General features: G+C 48.1%; 1 protein-coding gene across 2 annotated transcripts in view; it reads right to left on the bottom strand.

Moving 5' to 3' along the window:
• The window catches only part of LOC143989373 (peroxisomal ATPase PEX6-like), a gene marked incomplete at its 5' end in the record, with an annotated part of 40298 nt that extends 20648 nt beyond the window's left edge, over nucleotides 1-19650 (bottom strand). Inside the window, 4 exon segments of one of the 2 annotated variants that reach the window (XM_077489476.1) lie at nucleotides 7747-9222; nucleotides 12228-12367; nucleotides 13072-13149; nucleotides 19533-19650. In XM_077489476.1, coding sequence (XP_077345602.1) covers nucleotides 9077-9222; nucleotides 12228-12367; nucleotides 13072-13149; nucleotides 19533-19650 — 482 coding nt within the window. 2 annotated transcript variants of the gene reach the window in all.
• Nucleotides 19651-21391: the final 1741 nt, after the last annotated feature.

Raw genomic sequence — 21391 nt, 5'->3', positions numbered from 1 at the left:
GTTTGGAGCGGTGACAACCTAAATAAGACTTCACCCCTTAGAAATATTTTATATATGAAAATGTAGAATATACACACTTTTCATTGACTCATTCATTGTCTACAGATCCATTCCCCATCCTGGATGAAGTGGAGAATTCCACAATAACGTTTCCTCAAAGTTCCCGATATGATGACTTCTGCTAATTGTTACTGAATGGAATCTTCTTCAAGTCACTCGGTTCAAATGTTCCTTCTGAATAATGCCGAATAGCAAGCGCTCTATTCAAAGGGAAAAGTGTATCTTAAAACTGTTCAATAAAGCTGTAGGTAGTAATGAAAACCATCATCTACAATAGTTATTTCGATGATAATCTATTTCATTTGCTGTTGGTTACACAGACCATAAACTCCTTCACAGCAATCCTTCCACATGGAGTGAAATATATGGTAAGGAATCCCCTAAAATGCGCGGGTTGTGTCGGAATCAGAAGATGGATGTTCCATTTACTTCATGGTGGTCATTCCATCCGCTGTATAAAAGGTCTCCAAAGTCTGGAAGATGGATACCTCATTAGATACCTCCTAAGATTGGACAATGTATGGAAACATCCCCCGTGCTCTCAGAACATAAGGCTACAACTCCAGACTCTGGCCATAGTCATTAGTAATTGGTTATTCAAGTCCATGCCTAATACTTTGGGGAAGACAGCACAATCGTTGTGTGTCTGGTGTCTTTGTAGACTAGATGGCTGGTACACTAAATTACCAAAATGACCTGCCTTTACACGCACTTGAATTCTAATGGCATCCCAGTCTTAGTCCGGAGGGTTCAATATTGAGTTGGTCCACCCTTTGCAGTTATAACAGCTTCACCTCTTCTGGGAAGGTTGTCCGCAAGGTTTAGGAGGGCGTCTATGGGAATGTTTGACCATTCTTCCAGAAGTGCATTTGTGAGGTCGGGCATTGATGCTGGATGAGAAGACCTGGCTCACAGTTTTCTGCTCTAATTCATCTCAAAGGTGTTCTATCGGGTTTAGGTCAGGACTCTGTGCAGGCCAGTCAATTTCCTCCACCCCAAACTCACTCATCCATGTCTTTATGGACCTTGCATTGTACACTGGTCCAAATCATTTGGTGGAGGGGGGATTATTGTGTCAGGTTGTTTTTCAGAGGTTGGGCTTGGCCCTTTAGTTCAAGTGAAGGGAACTGTTAGAACCCATATACACTATTGGATTTTCTGCAGATTTTTGTCTTCAGATTTACGAAAACCATATGAGGTCAAACCTTAAGAGTTTCAATTTGTATGCAATCAGGCCCTTGCACTACATGATTTTGGTAAATCTGAAGACAAAAATCTGCAGAAAATCAAATAGTGTGTATGGGGCTTTAAGGCCTAGCAGTGATCTTTAAAGGTCACCTGGATCTCACTAAACCATCATCTCAGAACCCAGTGCCTTTTATGGGAACCCTGACGCTACATCTTCAACCAACACCCCATGACAACCACACCCTAAAATTCAAAAATTTCCTGGCACTCGGAGATTTCAACCTTTGGGCAAACGAGCCCAAAGACCCCATCGCGACTGCCTGCATCAATCAACTAGAAGAACTGGGTCTACAGCAACTGATAAAGACTCCCACACATGGATCAGGACACACCCTGTACCTCATTTTCAAACAGAACATCGACGTCAACATACTCGACAACATAACTCTGCCATGCACGGATCACCACGCCATCAAATTCAAAATCGCTACCAACATCACCAACGAAAGACGGAATCCTGTAACAACGCACTGGACCAGATCGCATAAAAAACTGTACTCCGAATCCTTCAAATCCACTCTGTCCAACAAGATAACTACAATAACCTTAAACCACTCTACGGAGGAAACACTCAACTCCCTGAACAAGGCATTACTGCAATCAGCAGACTCGGTAGCACCAAAACGCAGGGCTCTCATCAGGAAGAAAAATGCTGGATGGTTTAATAGCTCCCTCTCCGTACTAAAGCAAGAACGCAGAAGAGCGGAAAGAACATGGAGAAGAAATCCCACCGAGGAAAACCTATTTAACTACAAAGGTCTGACAGAGAATTATCGGAAAGCAATCTTCAAAGCCAAAAAGGACCACTTCTCATATACAATCTCAACGGCCGCAAACCAACCACGGGAACTGTTTAAACTGGTTAATCAATCAATGAATCCGGTGTGCCTAGAACCCCCAGAAAGCGAATCCCAGGATTACTGTGACAAACTGTCAGATTTTTTCATCGATAAAGTCAAAACCATCAGGGAAACAATTTGTCAGAAGAAAACATCCAACCTCAGCCAGCAAATACATAAAGAGGATGTCCGCACCAACATACCGCAACCGCCAAAATTTTCACTATCCCCAATTACCGTAGACAGCGCAAAAAACATCATTAATAAACTGCGTGACAGTACCTCACCTATTGACATCATCCCCACAAAACTACTGAAAGAATGCTCCGACATCGTGGCTCCAACCATAACCCACCTCATAAACCGATCATTCCACGAAGGGATTGTTCCCAGCATCCTCAAACAAGGCATTGTCAAACCTCTACTCAAGAAACCAAACCTGGACCCTCAGGATCCAAACAACCGTAGGCCGATTACAAGCCTCAACACCATTTCTAAGATCATGGAGAAAGCTGTAGTACATCAGCTACAACTTCACCTGGATACTCACAAACTCCTGGACCCGCTGCAATCAGGCTTCCGCCCGGGTCATGGAACAGAAACAGCTCTCCTCAAGATTTGGGATGACGCCCTCGAAGCAGCAGATGACGGAGAGCCGTGTCTCCTCGTACTGCTAGACCTAAGTGCAGCGTTTGATACAGTAGATCACAATACTCTACTCGTCCGCCTCACAGAAGTAGCCGGAGTCCAAGACATAGATCTCCATTGGTTCGCGTCCTTCCTAGGAAATCGGTCACAGACAGTGAAACTAGGAAAATTCCTCTCCGAAACTCGGGCAGTCACCTGCGGAGTCCCTCAAGGCTCTCCGTTGTCACCCGTTCTCTTCAACATTTACATTCGCCCACTCCTTCAAATCATCAGATCCTCAGATCTCTGCTTCCACTCTTACGCTGACGACACGCAACTTTATTTCCGGATCAATGGAAAAAAAGATCACCAACAACAACTTGAAAACTGCCTCAAATCAATAGAGGACTGGATGACCACCAACTCCCTCCAGCTGAACCAATCAAAGACAGAGCTTCTTATCTTACACCCAAATCATAAACCCGCAACCAAAACCTCCTGGTCTCCACCCACCGTCTTTGGGCAGACTATCTCCCCAAAGACCAAAGCCAAGAGTCTCGGGGTTATTTTAGACGCACAAATGTCAATGGATGCACAAATAGGATCTGTAGTCAGTCGATCTCACCATCTGCTGCGCATGCTCCGCAGACTCATCCCTTTTATCCCAAAGAATGACAAAGCAGTGGTAGTTGGAACAATCATTAATTCACGACTGGACTACGCAAACTCGCTTTACATAGGATTACCACAATATCAACTTGTGTGATTACAACTGATCCAAAACACGGCGGCAAGGCTGATAACAGGAAAAAAACCCTGGGAATCCATTTCTCCTTCACTGAGGAGCTTACATTGGCTAACCGTAAAAAATCGGATCACGTTCAAGACCCTTTGCCTCACCCACAAATGCGTGCATAGAGAAGCTCCGCAATACCTAATGGAGAAAATAAATCATTACACACCAAACCGCAGTCTTCCATCAGCCAACAAAAACCTCCTCCTCGTGCCCAAAGCCCGGTATAAATCCAAGGGGGATCGGAGATTCGCTGTCCAACACCTCGGCTATGGAATGCTCTACCAATAAACATCCGCCTGGAAGAAAATCACCTGGCTTTTAGGAAAAAAACTCACTCGTCATATACCGCCTCCTCCCAGTCTGCATATAGATATCAGATATGCCAACCGCTGATAACAACAAACAAGAGAATACTCGTTTGGTTGCTCACTATGAACTCTTTATTTAATTTTTTTAATTTAATTTAATTTTTTATTTTACATCAAGGGGTACAGGACAGCCAATTTAGACATTTCAGCACATGGACAAGTGGACATTCCCCCTACCTTATAAATAGACCTGGTCTGGCGGCCATTTTACATTCTGTCTTATTTCAGTGTAGGGACAGGACGCTGTGTGGAGCAGGGAGAGACTGTAGTGACACAAATCGCTAGCTATTAGGTCCACAAAAGTCCTTTTAAAGACTGGTATGGTATAGGTGTATTACAGTATATAGGGTTGAGTGCACTGCTGTGCTGGTGATTGCAGCAGCTTGTCTTTTGTCAGTGTAGGGAAAGGACGCTGTGTGCAGCAGGGACAGTCAGTTTAATCATTAGCTATTACTATTAGGTCCACAAAGGTCCTTTTAAGGCAGGGCTCGACAAAACCGGGTGCCAGGTCGCATTGGCGACTAGAATTAGCGACCTGGCGCCTGGGGCAGCACAGCTAGGGGTCTCCTGTCTCCGTGGACCACCCCGGCGTGATTGCGTCGGGCCGCGCCGCCGGCGGCCGGTAATTGAGCCCCCGGCTTTGAGGCCTTCTGTGATCCTATTCCTTCTGGAATCTGGCGCCCTCTTGTGGTGGCCGTTGTAATTACAACCAGCAATGCTAATGGAAATATCTCCTTCCATTTACTTAGAACACCTAAACATATACACACACACACACACATATATACATACACATATATATACATATACATACATACATACATACATATACATACACATATATATATATATACACATATATATATATATACACACACACACTTTTTTTTTTTTTTTTCTAACACCCTAGAGAGTAAAATGGTGGTCGTTGCAATAATGTCTGTCACAACGTATTTGCACAGCGGACTTACAAGCGCACTTTTTTTGGGGAAAAATAATTTATTTAATAAAAAAAATAAGACAACAGTAAAGTCAGCCCAATTTTTTTTATATTGTGAAAGATAATGTTACGCCGAGTAAATCGATACCCAACATGTCACGCTTCAAAATTGCGCCCGCTCAAGGAATGGCAACAAACTTTTACCCTTTAAAATCTCCATAGGCGACGTTTAAAAAATTCTACAGGTTGCACGTTTTGAGCTACAGAGAAGGTCTGGGGGTAGAATTATTGCTCTCACTCTTCCAATCTCAGCGATACCTCACATGTGTGGTTTGAACAACGCTTTCATATATGTGTTCGCTTCTGCACGCAAGCTTGGCGGGACAGGGCGCGTTTAAAAAAAATTTTTTTTCTTTATTTTAACTTTTATTTTTTTCACTGTTCTTTAAAAAAAAATTGTGTCACTTTTATTCATATTACAAGGAATGTAAAAATCCCTTGTAATAGAAAAAAGCATGACAGGTCCTCTTATATATGAGATCCGGGGGGTCAGAGAGACTCACATCTCATATTTACACTAAAATGCAATTTAAAAAAAATGTGTCATTTGAAAAAAATAAAAAAATAAAATGTCCCTCTAAGAGCTATGGGCAATGACTTGGAAACAGGTGGGGGGCGCTATCTTCCCCTCACTCGTCTCCATGTCAGGCCAGGGACAGGTCCAGATCGCCGTCACCGACCCGGCTCCTAACTTTTTTAGCTGGCTCCTAGATTCCAAGCAAATTTGTCAACCCCTGTTTTAAGGACTGGTATAGGTGAACAGTATATAGGGTTGTACATGTATAATATACTTTCTTCCAAATATAGAAAGAGTATTATACTTGACTGCTGCCCTATTCTGCAGCAGTCCTTTATCAGTGTAGGGACTGAGGTACAGTCTGCAAATCACTAGCTACTTGGTCCACAAATGGTGCTGGTGTCAGTGCTCTCTATCTCGGTGCTGGTGTCAGTGCTCTCTATCATGGTGCTGGTGATCATCTCCTGCACCCTCATCATAGCCTACCCTGACCTTTCCTCTCCTCCCTGGCCTTCATGCGCTCCCGAGTCCTGAATTGTCAAAATTTCACAAATAAAAAAAAGAATGCTTGTCGTTGTGGATCCCAGATTCACTTCATACATGTATGTCAATGGCCATGTAGTGGGACTATGTGTGCACAGCTAGTAATTATTTTGTGGCTGGAAATATGACCTGTAGGTTTTTAAAGTTCGCCTGCCATTGAAGTCGATGGGGCCCGCCGCAAACTTTGCGGTTCGTGAACTTTCGGCCGCGTTCGCAGTTCGCGAAAAGGGCCAGTCGGAAGTTAGTCCATCTCTAATGGTGGTGCTCCACTGCGTGAGGTCCTGAGATATTGCTGGTGGGAAGATGACCCATCTATGGAGGTGCTCCACAAAGAGAGGTTCTGAGGTATCCCTGGTAAGATGATGACCGGTCTATGGAGGTATTTGACAAAGAAAGGTTTTGAGATATCTCTGGTAAGAAGGATGGCCTGGCTATGGCAGTGCTCCACTGTGAAAGGTCCTGAGATATCTCTGGTAAGAAGGATGGCCTGGCTATGGCGGTGCTCCACTGTGAAAGGTCCTGAGATATCTCTGGTAAGAAGGATGGCCTGGCTATGGCAGTGCTCCACTGTGAAAGGTCCTGAGATATCTCTGGTAAGAAGGATGGCCTGGCTATGGCAGTGCTCCACTGTGAAAGGTCCTGAGATATCTCTGGTAAGAAGGATGGCCTGGCTATGGCAGTGCTCCACTGTGAAAGGTCCTGAGATATCTCTGGTAAGAAGGATGGCCTGGCTATGGCAGTGCTCCACTGTGAAAGGTCCTGAGATATCTCTGGTAAGAAGGATGGCCTGGCTATGGCGGTGCTCCACTGTGAAAGGTCCTGAGATATCTCTGGTAAGAAGGATGGCCTGGCTATGGCGGTGCTCCACTGTGAAAGGTCCTGAGATATCTCTGGTAAGAAGGATGGCCTGGCTATGGCGGTGCTCCACTGTGAAAGGTCCTGAGATATCTCTGGTAAGAAAGATGGCCTGGCTATGGCGGTGCTCCACTGTGAAAGGTCCTGAGATATCTCTGGTAAGAAGGATGGCCTGGCTATGGCGGTGCTCCACTGTGAAAGGTCCTGAGATATCTCTGGTAAGAAGGATGGCCTGGCTATGGCGGTGCTCCACTGTGAAAGGTCCTGAGATATCTCTGGTAAGAAGGATGGCCTGGCTATGGCGGTGCTCCACTGTGAAAGGTCCTGAGATATCTCTGGTAAGAAGGATGGCCTGGCTATGGCGGTGCTCCACTGTGAAAGGTCCTGAGATATCTCTGGTAAGAAGGATGGCCTGGCTATGGTGGTGCTCCACTGTGAAAGGTCCTGAGATATCTCTGGTAAGAAGGATGGCCTGGCTATGGCAGTGCTCCACTGTGAAAGGTCCTGAGATATCTCTGGTAAGATGTTTACCTGTCTATGGCGGTGCTCCACTGTAGGAGGTTCTGCGGTATCTCCCATAAGATGATGGCCTGTCTACGGAGATGCTCCAGTGCTGGAGGTTCTGAGGTACATCAATCTGTAATCATCTTTGTCAGTTTGGACTAACAATGCCCGCAGGATCCTCTATTTTTAGTTATTCGATATTATAAAAGAATGTTTGGTAGAAATCTGCACAGAGTCTGGGAGTTTTGGGGATAGATATAAATTAAACTTTATACACAATGGGATGGCAGTTCCTGGATTTTTTTTTAAGGCAGAGTACTTTATATGCTATTCAAGATGAGTGTTGATCCATCATAATAAATAATCAGAAATAAAAGATTTCACACAGGTTCTGTGGGCTGCCGAGCCCAAAATATTATATTTGATTATTATAGATATTTAGACATAAATTAAACATTCAATTTCATTATAATACAGAATATCTACATCCAAAACATTTCTTTACTGCACCTTACCAGTCCTTAGATGTGATGGCTGCATTGGTTTTCTGGCTAAGAACATATCCTATAGAAAATGACTTGTTTTAATATAGCAAAACCTTCATTCAGCAATCCATCACGTAATGGAGATGAAGAAAGGTGGTCATATTAGAAGTTCAGTCTGGGTGACAACCAGGAGGCCCTCCACAGGGAAAAGATTGCAGACATAATGGGACAAGAAGTGTGTTATACCCGGGACCACCAGGTGAAAATTAAGGTAAAACACACCTGAAAAAAAGAAAGCCAATGCAGCCACCACGTCTAAGGACAGGTAAGTTACAATATTTGAAATTTATTTTTGATTGAAAAATCCAGGGAAACATAAAAACTAACATATATCTGTTCTCAGCAATGGCAGTTTGGTGTGAGAAGCTTCTGATGCGAAGCGTCTGACAGAGAACCAGTTTGCCGCGATCTCATCCTCTATACAAGGGGTCCCAAACTTTCTAAACAAATTGTGAGGGCTGGCTTAGCCCTGCCTTCTCTGGGCTGGCCGCTCAACTGTCGGCTAATTGCCAGCTCTCATCTCTCTCCACAGTTACCAGCTGTTCCTGATGATGCTCGTCTGACCTGCCTACTTAAAGCTGTTCAGCTCACTTCACCTCTGCCTTCGCCTTGGTCACATCACAAGAAACCATCTCCTGCGGTTCTGTTTAAAGACTGGCTTGCTGACATCCCTTCTGGCTCCTTAGGGTGGCCGGACTGTGGCCAGTGAGAGTGGAAAATGCCCCATCATCAGTGGTCAGTAAAAGTAAACAAAGCCCCAAGCTCAATGGGAGTAAAATACAGCCCAGGGCTGATGGTTGGTGGAAATAAAAGAATGAACTAGCACCTCTGGTCAATAGAAATAGTGTTCCATTGTTGGTCAGGAGGAATTGTGCCCCAATAATGGTGTCAGTGGGAGAAATCGTGCCCCAGGGGCCAGCAAAGAGTTGCAGTTTGGGGACCTCTGCCCTACACTACATCACCCAATCATAACCAAATCCCAAACTGCACACTTACCCTGCCTGTACCTGAACACTTCCCCCAACAAAGGGGGGGAAAGTGTATGAAAGGGAATATGTGGTCATATAGGTCATAGTTGTATGTAATAGTTTGCATGGAGTTTTTATTTTAGTGTTACAATGTAATGATAAGGAATCACAGAGTTCAGCCCAGTAGAGAAAAGGTCTCCTATAAGTTATGGGGGGGATGAGGCCGAGAACTGCGCTCGGATCTTCTCATAGCGCTGTAACTCCTGCTGGGACACGGATGGTTGAAGACGACCAGCGGCCTGAAGAAAATGTTCCATGCGTAGAACCAGCTCTGTAGAATGTTCCTTGGCACCTACAAGATGAGAAGAGAAAGTAACAACATAACACCCACTTCTGTCACCTGATCCCGAGGGTCAAAGATAGCATGAGAAAATATCCGATTCTAGAGAGATCACAACCGGCATTGGAGTCTTTAGAAATGATCAGAAAACCCAGAGAAGTTAATTTTATCCTTCCATTCTGATATAATGCATAAAAAGACTGCAGTCCACACAATGACCTCCTCACCTGACCTCCCCCATTCATTGTGACCTTTTCTTTGACCTTCCACTTTGACCTCACCATGACTCGTCCTTTCATTTAACCCTCTTTCCCAATGACCTCCTCATCTGACATCTCCCATTCCATCTCCACCTCATCATCCTAATCCACATGGGCCTCTCACCCTTATTCTTCTCTCCCATTCATTGTGACCTTTTCTATGACCTTCATCCACTTTGACCTCACCAAGACAAGTCCTTTCAAAGTTCATTTGACCTCTCCCCTTCCACTGTGACCTTTACAATAACCTATGTGACGGGAGTCACTTTGGGTGGAGGCCTCTCATTCACTTTGACAACTTCAGGGGCTCTTTCATCTCACCCTCATCTTCCTCATCCACCACGGGGACTCCACCTCATCTTCCTCATCCACCACGGGGACTCCACCTCATCTTCCTCATCCACCACGGGGACTCCACCTCATCTTCCTCATCCACCACGGGGACTCCACCTCATCTTCCTCATCCACCACGGGGACTCCACCTCATCTTCCTCATCCACCACGGGGACTCCACCTCATCTTCCTCATCCACCACGGGGACTCCACCTCATCTTCCTCATCCACCACGGGGACTCCACCTCATCTTCCTCATCCACCACGGGGACTCCACCTCATCTTCCTCATCCACCACGGGGACTCCACCTCATCTTCCTCATCCACCACGGGGACTCCACCTCATCTTCCTCATCCACCACGGGGACTGCACCTCATCTTCCTCATCCACCACGGGGACTGCACCTCATCTTCCTCATCCACCACGGGGACTGCACCTCATCTTCCTCATCCACCACGGGGACTGCACCTCATCTTCCTCATACACCACGGGGACTGCACCTCATCTTCCTCATCCACCACGGGGACTCCACCTCATCTTCCTCATCCACCACGGGGACTGCACCTCATCTTCCTCATCCACCACGGGGACTGCACCTCATCTTCCTCATCCACCACGGGGACTCCACCTCATCTTCCTCATCCACCACGGGGACTCCACCTCATCTTCCTCATCCACCACGGGGACTCCACCTCATCTTCCTCATCCACCACGGGGACTCCACCTCATCTTCCTCATCCACCACGGGGACTCCACCTCATCTTCCTCATCCACCACGGGGACTCCACCTCATCTTCCTCATCCACCACGGGGACTCCACCTCATCTTCCTCATCCACCACGGGGACTCCACCTCATCTTCCTCATACACCACGGGGACTCCACCTCATCTTCCTCATCCACCACGGGGACTCCACCTCATCTTCCTCATCCACCACGGGGACTCCACCTCATCTTCCTCATCCACCACGGGGACTCCACCTCATCTTCCTCATCCACCACGGGGACTGCACCTCATCTTCCTCATCCACCACGGGGACTCCACCTCATCTTCCTCATCCACCACGGGGACTCCACCTCATCTTCCTCATCCACCACGGGGACTCCACCTCATCTTCCTCATCCACCACGGGGACTCCACCTCATCTTCCTCATCCACCACGGGGACTCCACCTCATCTTCCTCATCTGCCAAGGCGTCTCCCCCTCATTTGGCAAAGCATCTCCCCCTCATGTTCCTCATCTACCATGGCCTCTCCCCCTCATCCACCATGTCCTCTCGCCCTCATCTTCCTCATCCACCACCATTTTTTATAGAACGCCCTTTTAAAGCCAAAAAGATAAATCAATGGCCCATTACATGGTAACATTAAAATGGTTGTAAACCCACAAAAAATAAAAAAAATAAAACAGCTGAAGAAACGGCACAAACGAGCTGTTGCTTCAGTGCGCATTGTGCCGATGACGTTCAGCACATGCTAATACAGGGGATATTTCCTAAACTGTGCAGGTTTAGGAGATATACAGGGTAGCTACAGATAAGTCTTATTATAGGCCTCATTATAGGCTTACCTGTAGTGAAAAGTGGTTTGTAAGAGTTTCCAACCACTTTAAGATGACCGTTTTAATTGCAATATTCCCTCTGAATCTCATTCTGGATCTGCCCCCAGATTGTGACTGGACAGGGAAAGGAGAAGCAGCACAGTGATGAGATGATTTCTCTGTCACTCTTCCCATTCCTCCTATCAGCACATGAACTGATTAGAACCTATTGTGGCTTCTTCCTCTCACACTCCACCCCCGCTGGACAAGGACTGCAAAATGCAGATACCAAGTTCAGCGATTGTATAAAAAAACAACAACACATTAATGATGTATTAGTGATTACAGAGCTGAATTATTTGTGTCTATAGTATCTGCTGAAGTTCAGCTTTAAAGCGGTAGTAGATTCTTGAAAAAAAAAGGATTTCCTCCAGCAAGGCATTATCATAATGTGTGCACTGCATACTAGCACATTATGGAAGACTTGCCTTGAAACCAAGGCCTTCAGCGGGGCGCTCTCACTGTTGCAGAAGCTTCTATCTCACCCGGTCTTCCTTTCTGGATTTGCGGGCTGCGGCCCCTTGAATGGCCGAGCCGCAATGAAGTCATTCACATGCGGGAGACTTGGCCATGGCACACAGCTCCGAACAAGCGGCAAAGGTTTGCAGTTTCTTCAAAGCGCATGGGCTGGTGACATCACCGGCTGCTGCTTACTGGAATATCTCCTACAAGTTTAGGAGATATTCATTCTACCTACCTTTATTATAAGCCTACCCATAGGTAATGATCAAAATGTGGAGACACATAGGGATAGCAGTAAGAAAACACTAAAGCTTATCCATGAACCATCTCATTGGTGTGGACTGCATTGGCCTCAACTCACCTTCCTGAAGGCGTTGAACCTTCTCTTTTATGGCCGCCATCATGGCGTCTGCACACAGAGCGTAGAGGTCTGCTCCAGTCAGGGCAGGTGGACAGTATTCTAATACAAGAGACAACTCCACTGCTGGGTCCAAACAGAACCTACAAGAAAGGAAGCGGAGATGAGATCACCAAACCCGCAGCAAACCCAGGGACAACCATCAATCATCAAGGTGATAATATAAAAGTGACCACTAGAGGAGGATTATGGGGGCCCAACAGGATTCCACATTTTTATCAAATGGCTCTTGAAGGGAACCCCTCAACATCGAAAACATTATTACAATCCTCTAACTTGTTTCTCCTCGGATTCTTGGGCAACTTGGACCTGGGGCTCCACTATCAGAAATGAAACGCGTTACCTTCGAGCCGTCAGCTCTATAATTGCTGTGTGTCAGGATCCCTCTTCTCTAGAAAGGCTAATCACTGCTTCACCCCCCCCCCCCCCCCCCAAATGACAATGCCTCTACCGCCAATAAGGGAATCTCATTGGAAAGGGGGGATTGTCAGGAAGATGGGGAGAGGTTGGAGATGAAGTCATGACTAAATGCGGTGAGAAGCCGTCTCTGGAGGAGGAACCTCCCACTGCCAGCTCTGGTCACACGGCCATTTGCAGACAAACCAATTCTGAACATCCCACGTCCACTGCCATCTATACCTAAAAATAGTGGCGATGGACCGCCATTACCCATTTCATCCTCTCTGCTCTGGTGAGTCGGAGATCCTCCTTTCTGACTCAGAGAGCAGGACAGGTTCTCTCTATACCAAGATATCGCTGATATGAAGACATGATAAGGGGAACTCACTTGTGTGTTATGGCTTCAAGGACCCGCAGCTGGGACTCCCGATTATCATTAATGCCGACATAAACTAATTTATCAAACCTGGAAGAGAAGACATCAAATCATGAACGTGTCAGATTCCCAGAATGCTCTGCAGCAGAACAATGTTTAATAGACAACGACCTATGTACCGCGCTGTGAACGGGCGCATTATAATCTGCCATTTATTAGAGAACGTTGGTCCTCCATTGAAGGATACGAGGGCTCTGAACGGATCTTCATTCATATAACTCTGAAGCCAAACCCTTCCATTGTGGTTTGGTGGAGCAGAGGAAGGCTGAATCGGCTGTCAGTTGTTTTACCATTTGTATCTAATTGGGGAGGATTTCCCTTCACTTCCTGTCCACTGCACAGGAAGTGGGAGGAGATATTTCCAATGTGAGGGAGATTTCCTCAGTTGTCACAGAAAGAGGTGTCCCCATTGGAAGATTTCCCCTCTATTCCTGGTCTTGTGGCAACCCGAAATCAAGGTCTTACCCTCACTTTCATTACCGGAGACATTGGTGATCCGGACAATTCTAGAGACCGAGGACACCGACTGCAAAATAAAGAGCTGACAGTGGTTCTAACCCCCCACCACCATCCAAATCTAGAGGAAATGGTTTGCCCTTAGTTATAGGAGGACTCGGAGTGTCTTGTGGTGTGGACGTTTGCCTTCTCCCCAGGATCGGTACAGTCTCATTACCATCTCATTACCAAGAAGGGACGGACTGCACCTAAATGAGGAGGGTGCAGATCAGCTGGGATTAAGGATGGCCAAAAAGTTAGAGGGGTTTTTAAACTAGGCGATGGGGGGGGGGGGTTCAGAGATAGAGATAGTCAGCGTGGAGCATATTCCAGAGGGTAATATTAGGGGCAATAGTGGGTGGGTAACCAAAGCACATAAACCCAAGGTAAATATAGTAGCAAGTCCTAGTTGTACTGCCGCAGCCCCAAATCCACAATGGCTCAAAAGTGATCTGGTCTAGAAATATTTGGACAGAATAAAGGTGGATAAAGCACCTGGCCCTGATGGCATCCACCCACCGATCCTAAAAGAATTGAGCTCTGTAATTTCAAAGCCATTGTATCTAATTTTTAGGGACTCATTAATGACAGGAATAGTACCACTGGATTGGCGCAGGGCCAATGTGGTGCCTACTGTATATTTAAAAGGGAACAAAGTCTTTACCAAGTAACTATAGACCTGTTAGTTTAACTTCTATAGTTAAGAAGATACTGGAGGGGTTAATTAAAAGACCACATAGACGAGTTCTTTCAGGAAAAAAATATTTTGAGCAACAGACAGCATGGATTCATGAAAGACAGAAGTTGTCAGACAAACCCGATTTCTTTTTATGAGGTGGCAAGTAAAACCTTGGACAGAGGGGTGGCGGTGGACGTGGTATACATGGACAGAGGGGTGGCGGTGGACGTGGTATACATGGACAGAGGGGTGGCGGTGGACGTGGTATACATGGACAGAGGGGTGGCGGTGGACGTGGTATACATGGACAGAGGGGTGGCGGTGGACGTGGTATACATGGACAGAGGGGTGGCGGTGGACGTGGTATACATGGACAGAGGGGTGGCGGTGGACGTGGTATACATGGACAGAGGGGTGGTGGTGGACGTGGTATACATGGACAGAGGGGTGGCGGTGGACGTGGTATACATGGACAGAGGGGTGGCGGTGGACGTGGTATACATGGACAGAGGGGTGGCGGTGGACGTGGTATACATGGACAGAGGGGTGGCGGTGGACGTGGTATACATGGACAGAGGGGTGGCGGTGGATGTGGTATACATGGACAGAGGGGTGGCGGTGGACGTGGTATACATGGACAGAGGGGTGGCGGTGGATGTGGTATACATGGACAGAGGGGTTGCGGTGGACGTGGTATACATGGACAGAGGGGTGGCGGTGGACGTGGTATACTTGGACAGAGGGTTGGCGGTGGACGTGGTATACTTGGACAGAGGGGTAGCTGTGGACATGATATACTTGGACACAGGGGTGGAGGTGGACGTGGTATACTTGGACAGAGGGGTGGCTGTGGACATGATATACTTGGACAGAGGGGTGGCGGTGGACGTGGTATAGTTGGACAGAGGGGTGGCGGTGGACGTGGTATACTTGGACAGAGGGTGGGCAGTGGACGTGGTATACTTGGACAGAGGGGTGGCTGTGGACATGATATACTTGGACACAGGGGTGGAGGTGGACGTGGTATACTTGGACAGAGGGGTGGCTGTGGACATGATATACTTGGACAGAGGGGTGGCGGTGGACGTGGTATAGTTGGACAGAGGGGTGGCGGTGGACGTGGTATACTTGGATACAGTTCCGCACACACGGCTCATGTGTAAGGTAAAGTCTACAGGTTTGGAAATATCAGTTTGTAGATGGATAGAAAACTGGCTAAAAGACAGAATTCAGAGAGTCGTGGTTAATGATTCTTACTCTGAATGGTGTAAGGTTATCAGTGTTGTACCCCGAGGTTCAGTGTTGAGACCCTTACTTTTTAATATCTTTATAAATGATATTGGGTCTGGGATCAAAAGTAACATTTCCGTCTTTGCAGATGACACCGAGCTATGCAGGGGAATAACGTCCTTACAGGATGTCTCCAATTTACAAGCCGACCTCAATGCTCTGTCTGATTGGGCGACTATGTGGTAGATGAGGTTTAATGTTGAAAAATGTAAAGTTCTGCACTTGGGGGCTAAGAATATGCATCATACATACTAGGGGGAGTACAACTGGGGGAATCCATAGTTGAGAAGAATCTGGGGGGGATCCATAGTGGAGAAGGATCTGGGGGGGATCCATAGTGGAGAAGGATCTGGGGGGGATCCATAGTGGAGAAGGATCTGGGGGGGATCCATAGTGGAGAAGGATCTGGGGGGGTCCATAGTAGAGAAGGATCTGGGGGAATCCATAGTTGAGAAGAATCTGGGGGGGATCCATAGTGGAGAAGGATCTGGGGGGGATCCATAGTGGAGAAGGATCTGGGGGGGATCCATAGTGGAGAAGGATCTGGGGGTCCATAGTAGAGAAGGATCTGGGGGGATCCATAGTGGAGAAGGATCTGGGGGGGTTCATAGTGAGAAGGATCTGGGGGGGATCCATAGTGGAGAAGGATCTGGGGGGGTCCATAGTAGAGAAGGATCTGGGGGGATCCATAGTGGAGAAGGATCTGGGGGTTTTAGTAGATCATAAGCTCAATAATAACATGCAATGCCAAGCTGCGGTTTCCAAAGTGAGCAAAGTCCTTTCCTGTATAGGAGAGGTCTGGACTCCAGATGGATGATATCATCTGTACAAATCATTAGTAAGACCTCATCTGGAATATGCCGTTCAGTTTTGGGCTCCAGTTCTCAAAAAGGATATCGGGGAACTGGAGAAAGTGCAGAGAAGGGCAACCAAACTGATAAGAGGCATGGAGGAGCTCAGCTATGAGGAGAGATTAGAGGAACTGAATTTATTCTCTTGATAAGAGGAGATTAAGGGGGGATATGATCACCATGTATAATATATAAGGGGGGGATATGATCACCATGTATAATATATAAGGGGGGGATATGATCACCATGTATAATATATAAGGGGTCCATATAGGGAACTTGGTGTCGAGTTCTTCACTTTACAGTCAACAAAGAGGACAAGGGGGACTCTTTACATCTACAGGAAAAGAGATTTCATCTCCAAATACGGAAAGGTTTCTTCACAGTAAGAGCTGTGAAAATGTGGAATAGACTTCCTGCAGAGGTGGATCTGGCCCAATCAGTGGATTGCTTTAAGAAAGGTCGGGATTATTTCCTAAGTGTACAGAATATAACGGGGTGACATTTATAGGTAAAGTTGATCCGGGGAAAATCCAATTGCCTCTCGGGGGATCAGGAAGGAATTTTTTCCCCTGCTTTAGCAAATTGGATCATGGCTCTGCTGAGGTTTTTATTTATTTATTTATTTGTGGTTGAACTGGATGGACTTGTGTGTCTTTTTTCAACCTGACTAACTATGGAGCGAGGACTGGAAACGGCCCCCCGATGGAGCGAGGACTGGAAACGGCCCCCCGATGGAGCGAGGACTGGAAACGGCCCCCCGATGGAGCGAGGACTGCAAACGGCCCCCCGAATGGAGCGAGGACTGGAAACGGCCCCCCGAATGGAGCGAGGACTGGAAACGGCCCCCCGAATGGAGCGAGGACTGGAAACGGCCCCCCGAATGGAGCGAGGACTGGAAACGGCCCCCCGAATGGAGCGAGGACTGGAAACGGCCCCCCGAATGGAGCGAGGACTGGAAACGGCCCCCCGAATGGAGCGAGGACTGGAAACGGCCCCCCGAATGGAGCGAGGACTGGAAACGGCCCCCCGAATGGAGCGAGGACTGGAAACGGCCCCCCGAATGGAGAGAGGACTGGAAACGGCCCCCCGAATGGAGAGAGGACTGGAAACGGCCCCCCCGAATGGAGAGAGGACTGGAAACGGCCCCCCCGAATGGAGAGAGGACTGGAAACGGCCCCCCCGAATGGAGCGAGGACTGGAAACGGCCCCCCGAATGGAGCGAGGACTGGAAACGGCCCCCCGAATGGAGCGAGGACTGGAAACGGCCCCCCGAATGGAGCGAGGACTGGAAACGGCCCCCCGAATGGAGCGAGGACTGGAAACGGCCCCCCGAATGGAGAGAGGACTGGAAACGGCCCCCCGAATGGAGAGAGGACTGGAAACGGCCCCCCCGAATGGAGAGAGGACTGGAAACGGCCCCCCCGAATGGAGAGAGGACTGGAAACGGCCCCCCCGAATGGAGAGAGGACTGGAAACGGCCCCCCCGAATGGAGAGAGGACTGGAAACGGCCCCCCCGAATGGAGCGAGGACTGGAAACGGCCCCCCGAATGGAGCGAGGACTGGAAACGGCCCCCCGAATGGAGCGAGGACTGGAAACGGCCCCCCGAATGGAGCGAGGACTGGAAACGGCCCCCCGAATGGAGCGAGGACTGGAAACGGCCCCCCCGAATGGAGAGAGGACTGGAAACGGCCCCCCCGAATGGAGAGAGGACTGGAAACGGCCCCCCCGAATGGAGCGAGGACTGGAAACCGGCACCTGAATGGACCGAGGACTGGAAACCGGCACCTGAATGGACCGAGGACTGGAAACCGGCACCTGAATGGACCGAGGACTGGAAACCGGCACCTGAATGGAGCGAGGACTGGAAACCGGCACCTGAATGGAGCGAGGACTGGAAACGGCCCCCCGAATGGAGCGAGGACTGGAAACGGCCCCCCCGAATGGAGAGAGGACTGGAAACGGCCCCCCCGAATGGAGAGAGGACTGGAAACGGCCCCCCCGAATGGAGAGAGGACTGGAAACGGCCCCCCCGAATGGAGCGAGGACTGGAAACCGGCACCTGAATGGACCGAGGACTGGAAACCGGCACCTGAATGGACCGAGGACTGGAAACCGGCACCTGAATGGACCGAGGACTGGAAACCGGCACCTGAATGGACCGAGGACTGGAAACCGGCACCTGAATGGACCGAGGACTGGAAACCGGCACCTGAATGGACCGAGGACTGGAAACCGGCACCTGAATGGACCGAGGACTGGAAACCGGCACCTGAATGGAGCGAGGACTGGAAACGGCCCCCCGAATGGAGCGAGGACTGGAAACGGCCCCCCGAATGGAGAGAGGACTGGAAACGGCCCCCCCGAATGGAGAGAGGACTGGAAACGGCCCCCCCGAATGGAGCGAGGACTGGAAACGGCCCCCCCGAATGGAGCGAGGACTGGAAACCGGCACCTGAATGGACCGAGGACTGGAAACCGGCACCTGAATGGACCGAGGACTGGAAACCGGCACCTGAATGGACCGAGGACTGGAAACCGGCACCTGAATGGACCGAGGACTGGAATGGGCATCGGCAGGAGACACCGGTTAATTCTTGAGTTTCAGAACGGTGTGCGCAGCATGAATGAAATGGTCTCCTTTGATTGGGAAGTCTAAAGCCAGATAAAGAACCCCAAGCCATTATATATCCCCTCCTCCCAGCTTCTAGAATCCATCCCCAGTTCATTTATCTCACCCCCTTCTTATTTATCACATCCCCACTTTATAATGATTACTCCCTCAGGAGATATACAGCAGATATTCTGAAATACATGTATCCCATATATCACAACTGGGAATACAATAATACAATATTTTGGGGTCCCAGCTGATAGACAAGGACTGAACTATATCAGCTCCACCCACAGAGGAGGTCTTATTGGTTGTGTGCAGAGTCCTCATATTTTATCCAATCTCCTCTAGGACTCCAATCTGAGGGCTCTGTACTATGAAAGATTAAAATCCGATTGGTTGGACCTGACACATGAGTGTTTGTATGTATTCTCCTAATTCTGCCCCGGGATCCGCAAGAACATTGAGATTCGATCGCTCACCTCCCTGGTCGTAGCAGAGCAGAGTCCAAGAGATCTGGCCGATTTGTGGCTCCAATCACAAAGACATCATTTGAGGAGTGCAATCCGTCCATCTCCGCCAGCAGCTGGGACACCACCCTGCAAGAGAACAAAAATAAATCAGAGGGCCTAGAACATTGAGCACCCCACATGACATCGGGGGACCACCCTGTGTGTAACAGAACGTCCCACACTCCGCTTGAATGCTTCCATCATATACCACTTCCTCCAGTCTGAATATAGATATAAGATATTATAGCCGAATTACAACCAAGTACTAGGCAGGACTCGTTTGGCTGCAAATCCGGAACAGTTTTAACAAGAATACAGGCTTTTATACACTTGAGAAAGACATTCCCGCCTCCTGATCATATTACCCTAACAATACAAACTAACCAGAAACATAAATGAACATGAGCTAATTAACGAATCATTTAACCAGCTTAGGTGACTCAGAGGCCTGACTTGCCGTCTTCTATCTCAGAAGACACAATCCACATTATCAGAAGTATAAACACAGAACATCTTCATACAATAGCAGACCTAGGAGGCCCCAGACAGGTGGCTTGCTGATGACATCAACATCAGCTATGAGTCCCACACTGACAGAGACCTTCATGGCCTTTTTAACCACTTGCCTACCGGGCACTAACACCCCCTTCCTGCCCAGGCCATTTTTCAGCTTTCAGCGCTGTGGCACTTTGAATGACAATTGCGCAGTTGTGCTACACTGTACACAAACACTTTTTTTTTATAATTTTCTTCACACAAATTGAGCTTTCTTTTGGTGGTATTTAGTCAATGCTGCTTCTTTTTTTTTTGGAAAAAAATAAATAAAAATGTTTACTTTTTTTCTGTCAGTAAACTTTGGAACTAAGTAATTTTTCGCCTTCACTGGTGTGCCCTGATGAGGAGGCACTAATATGCCGCACTTATGGGTACTGATAGGCAGCCCTGATGGGCACTAATAGACGGCACTGACAGGCATTGATGGGTGGCACTAATAGACGGCACTGGTGGTCACTGACAGACATTGATGGGTGGCACTGATGGACATTGATCGACAGCAGTGATGGGCACTGATTGCCAGCACTGACTGGCATCGCTAATGGGCACCGATTGCTGACACTGTATTGCTATATTGTATCAGGGCACTGATTACATTTCTAGATATCCCTCTGCGTGGGGATGCCGTTGATCAACTCTCCTTGCCACACACACACACACACACAGGCATCTCCATGTTTACATGTGATGGGTTGTGATTGGACACAGCCGATCACATGGTTAAAGAGCAGCGGACGCGGCTCTTTACAGAGATCAGGGTCACGCCATGTCCTAGCAACGCGGCACAACCGGGGGCGCGCGAGTTCGTCCGTTCTGGCGTCCCAGAACAATAGTTTCACCGTCCCGCTGTCATTTTACGGTGGGCAGGCGGCAAGCAGTTAATGTCCTTTTGTATTACATAACAGAACATTTTCCTAAATGCTTATTAGCTCCTTCAAAAACCAGGGCCCATAGTCCCCTATCCGGGGATATGGGACTATAGGGGACCCTATCACCTTGGACGAGCGGCAGGCGTGCACAGTGGTAGGCATGCACCTTGGATGAGTTCCTCCACTCCAAACTCCCCCATCCATGTCTTTATGGACCTTGCTTTGTGGACTGGTGGGCAGTCATGTTGGAACAGGAAGAGACCGTCCCCAAACTGTTCCCACAAAGGTGGGAGCATGAAATTGTCCAAAGTGTCTTGGTATGCTGACGCCTTAAAAGTTCCCTTCACTGGAACTAAGGGGAGAAACCCAACCTCTGAAAAGCAACCCCCCCACCATAATCCCCCT

The sequence above is a fragment of the Lithobates pipiens genome, unplaced genomic scaffold, assembly GCF_037356315.1.
Source record: "Lithobates pipiens isolate NorthernLeopardFrog02 unplaced genomic scaffold, aLitPip1_a1.2 Scaffold_18, whole genome shotgun sequence".
Lineage (NCBI taxonomy): Eukaryota > Metazoa > Chordata > Amphibia > Anura > Ranidae > Lithobates > Lithobates pipiens.
Note: the sequence above shows the minus strand (reverse complement) of the source record. Positions and strands in the feature narration are given on the sequence as shown.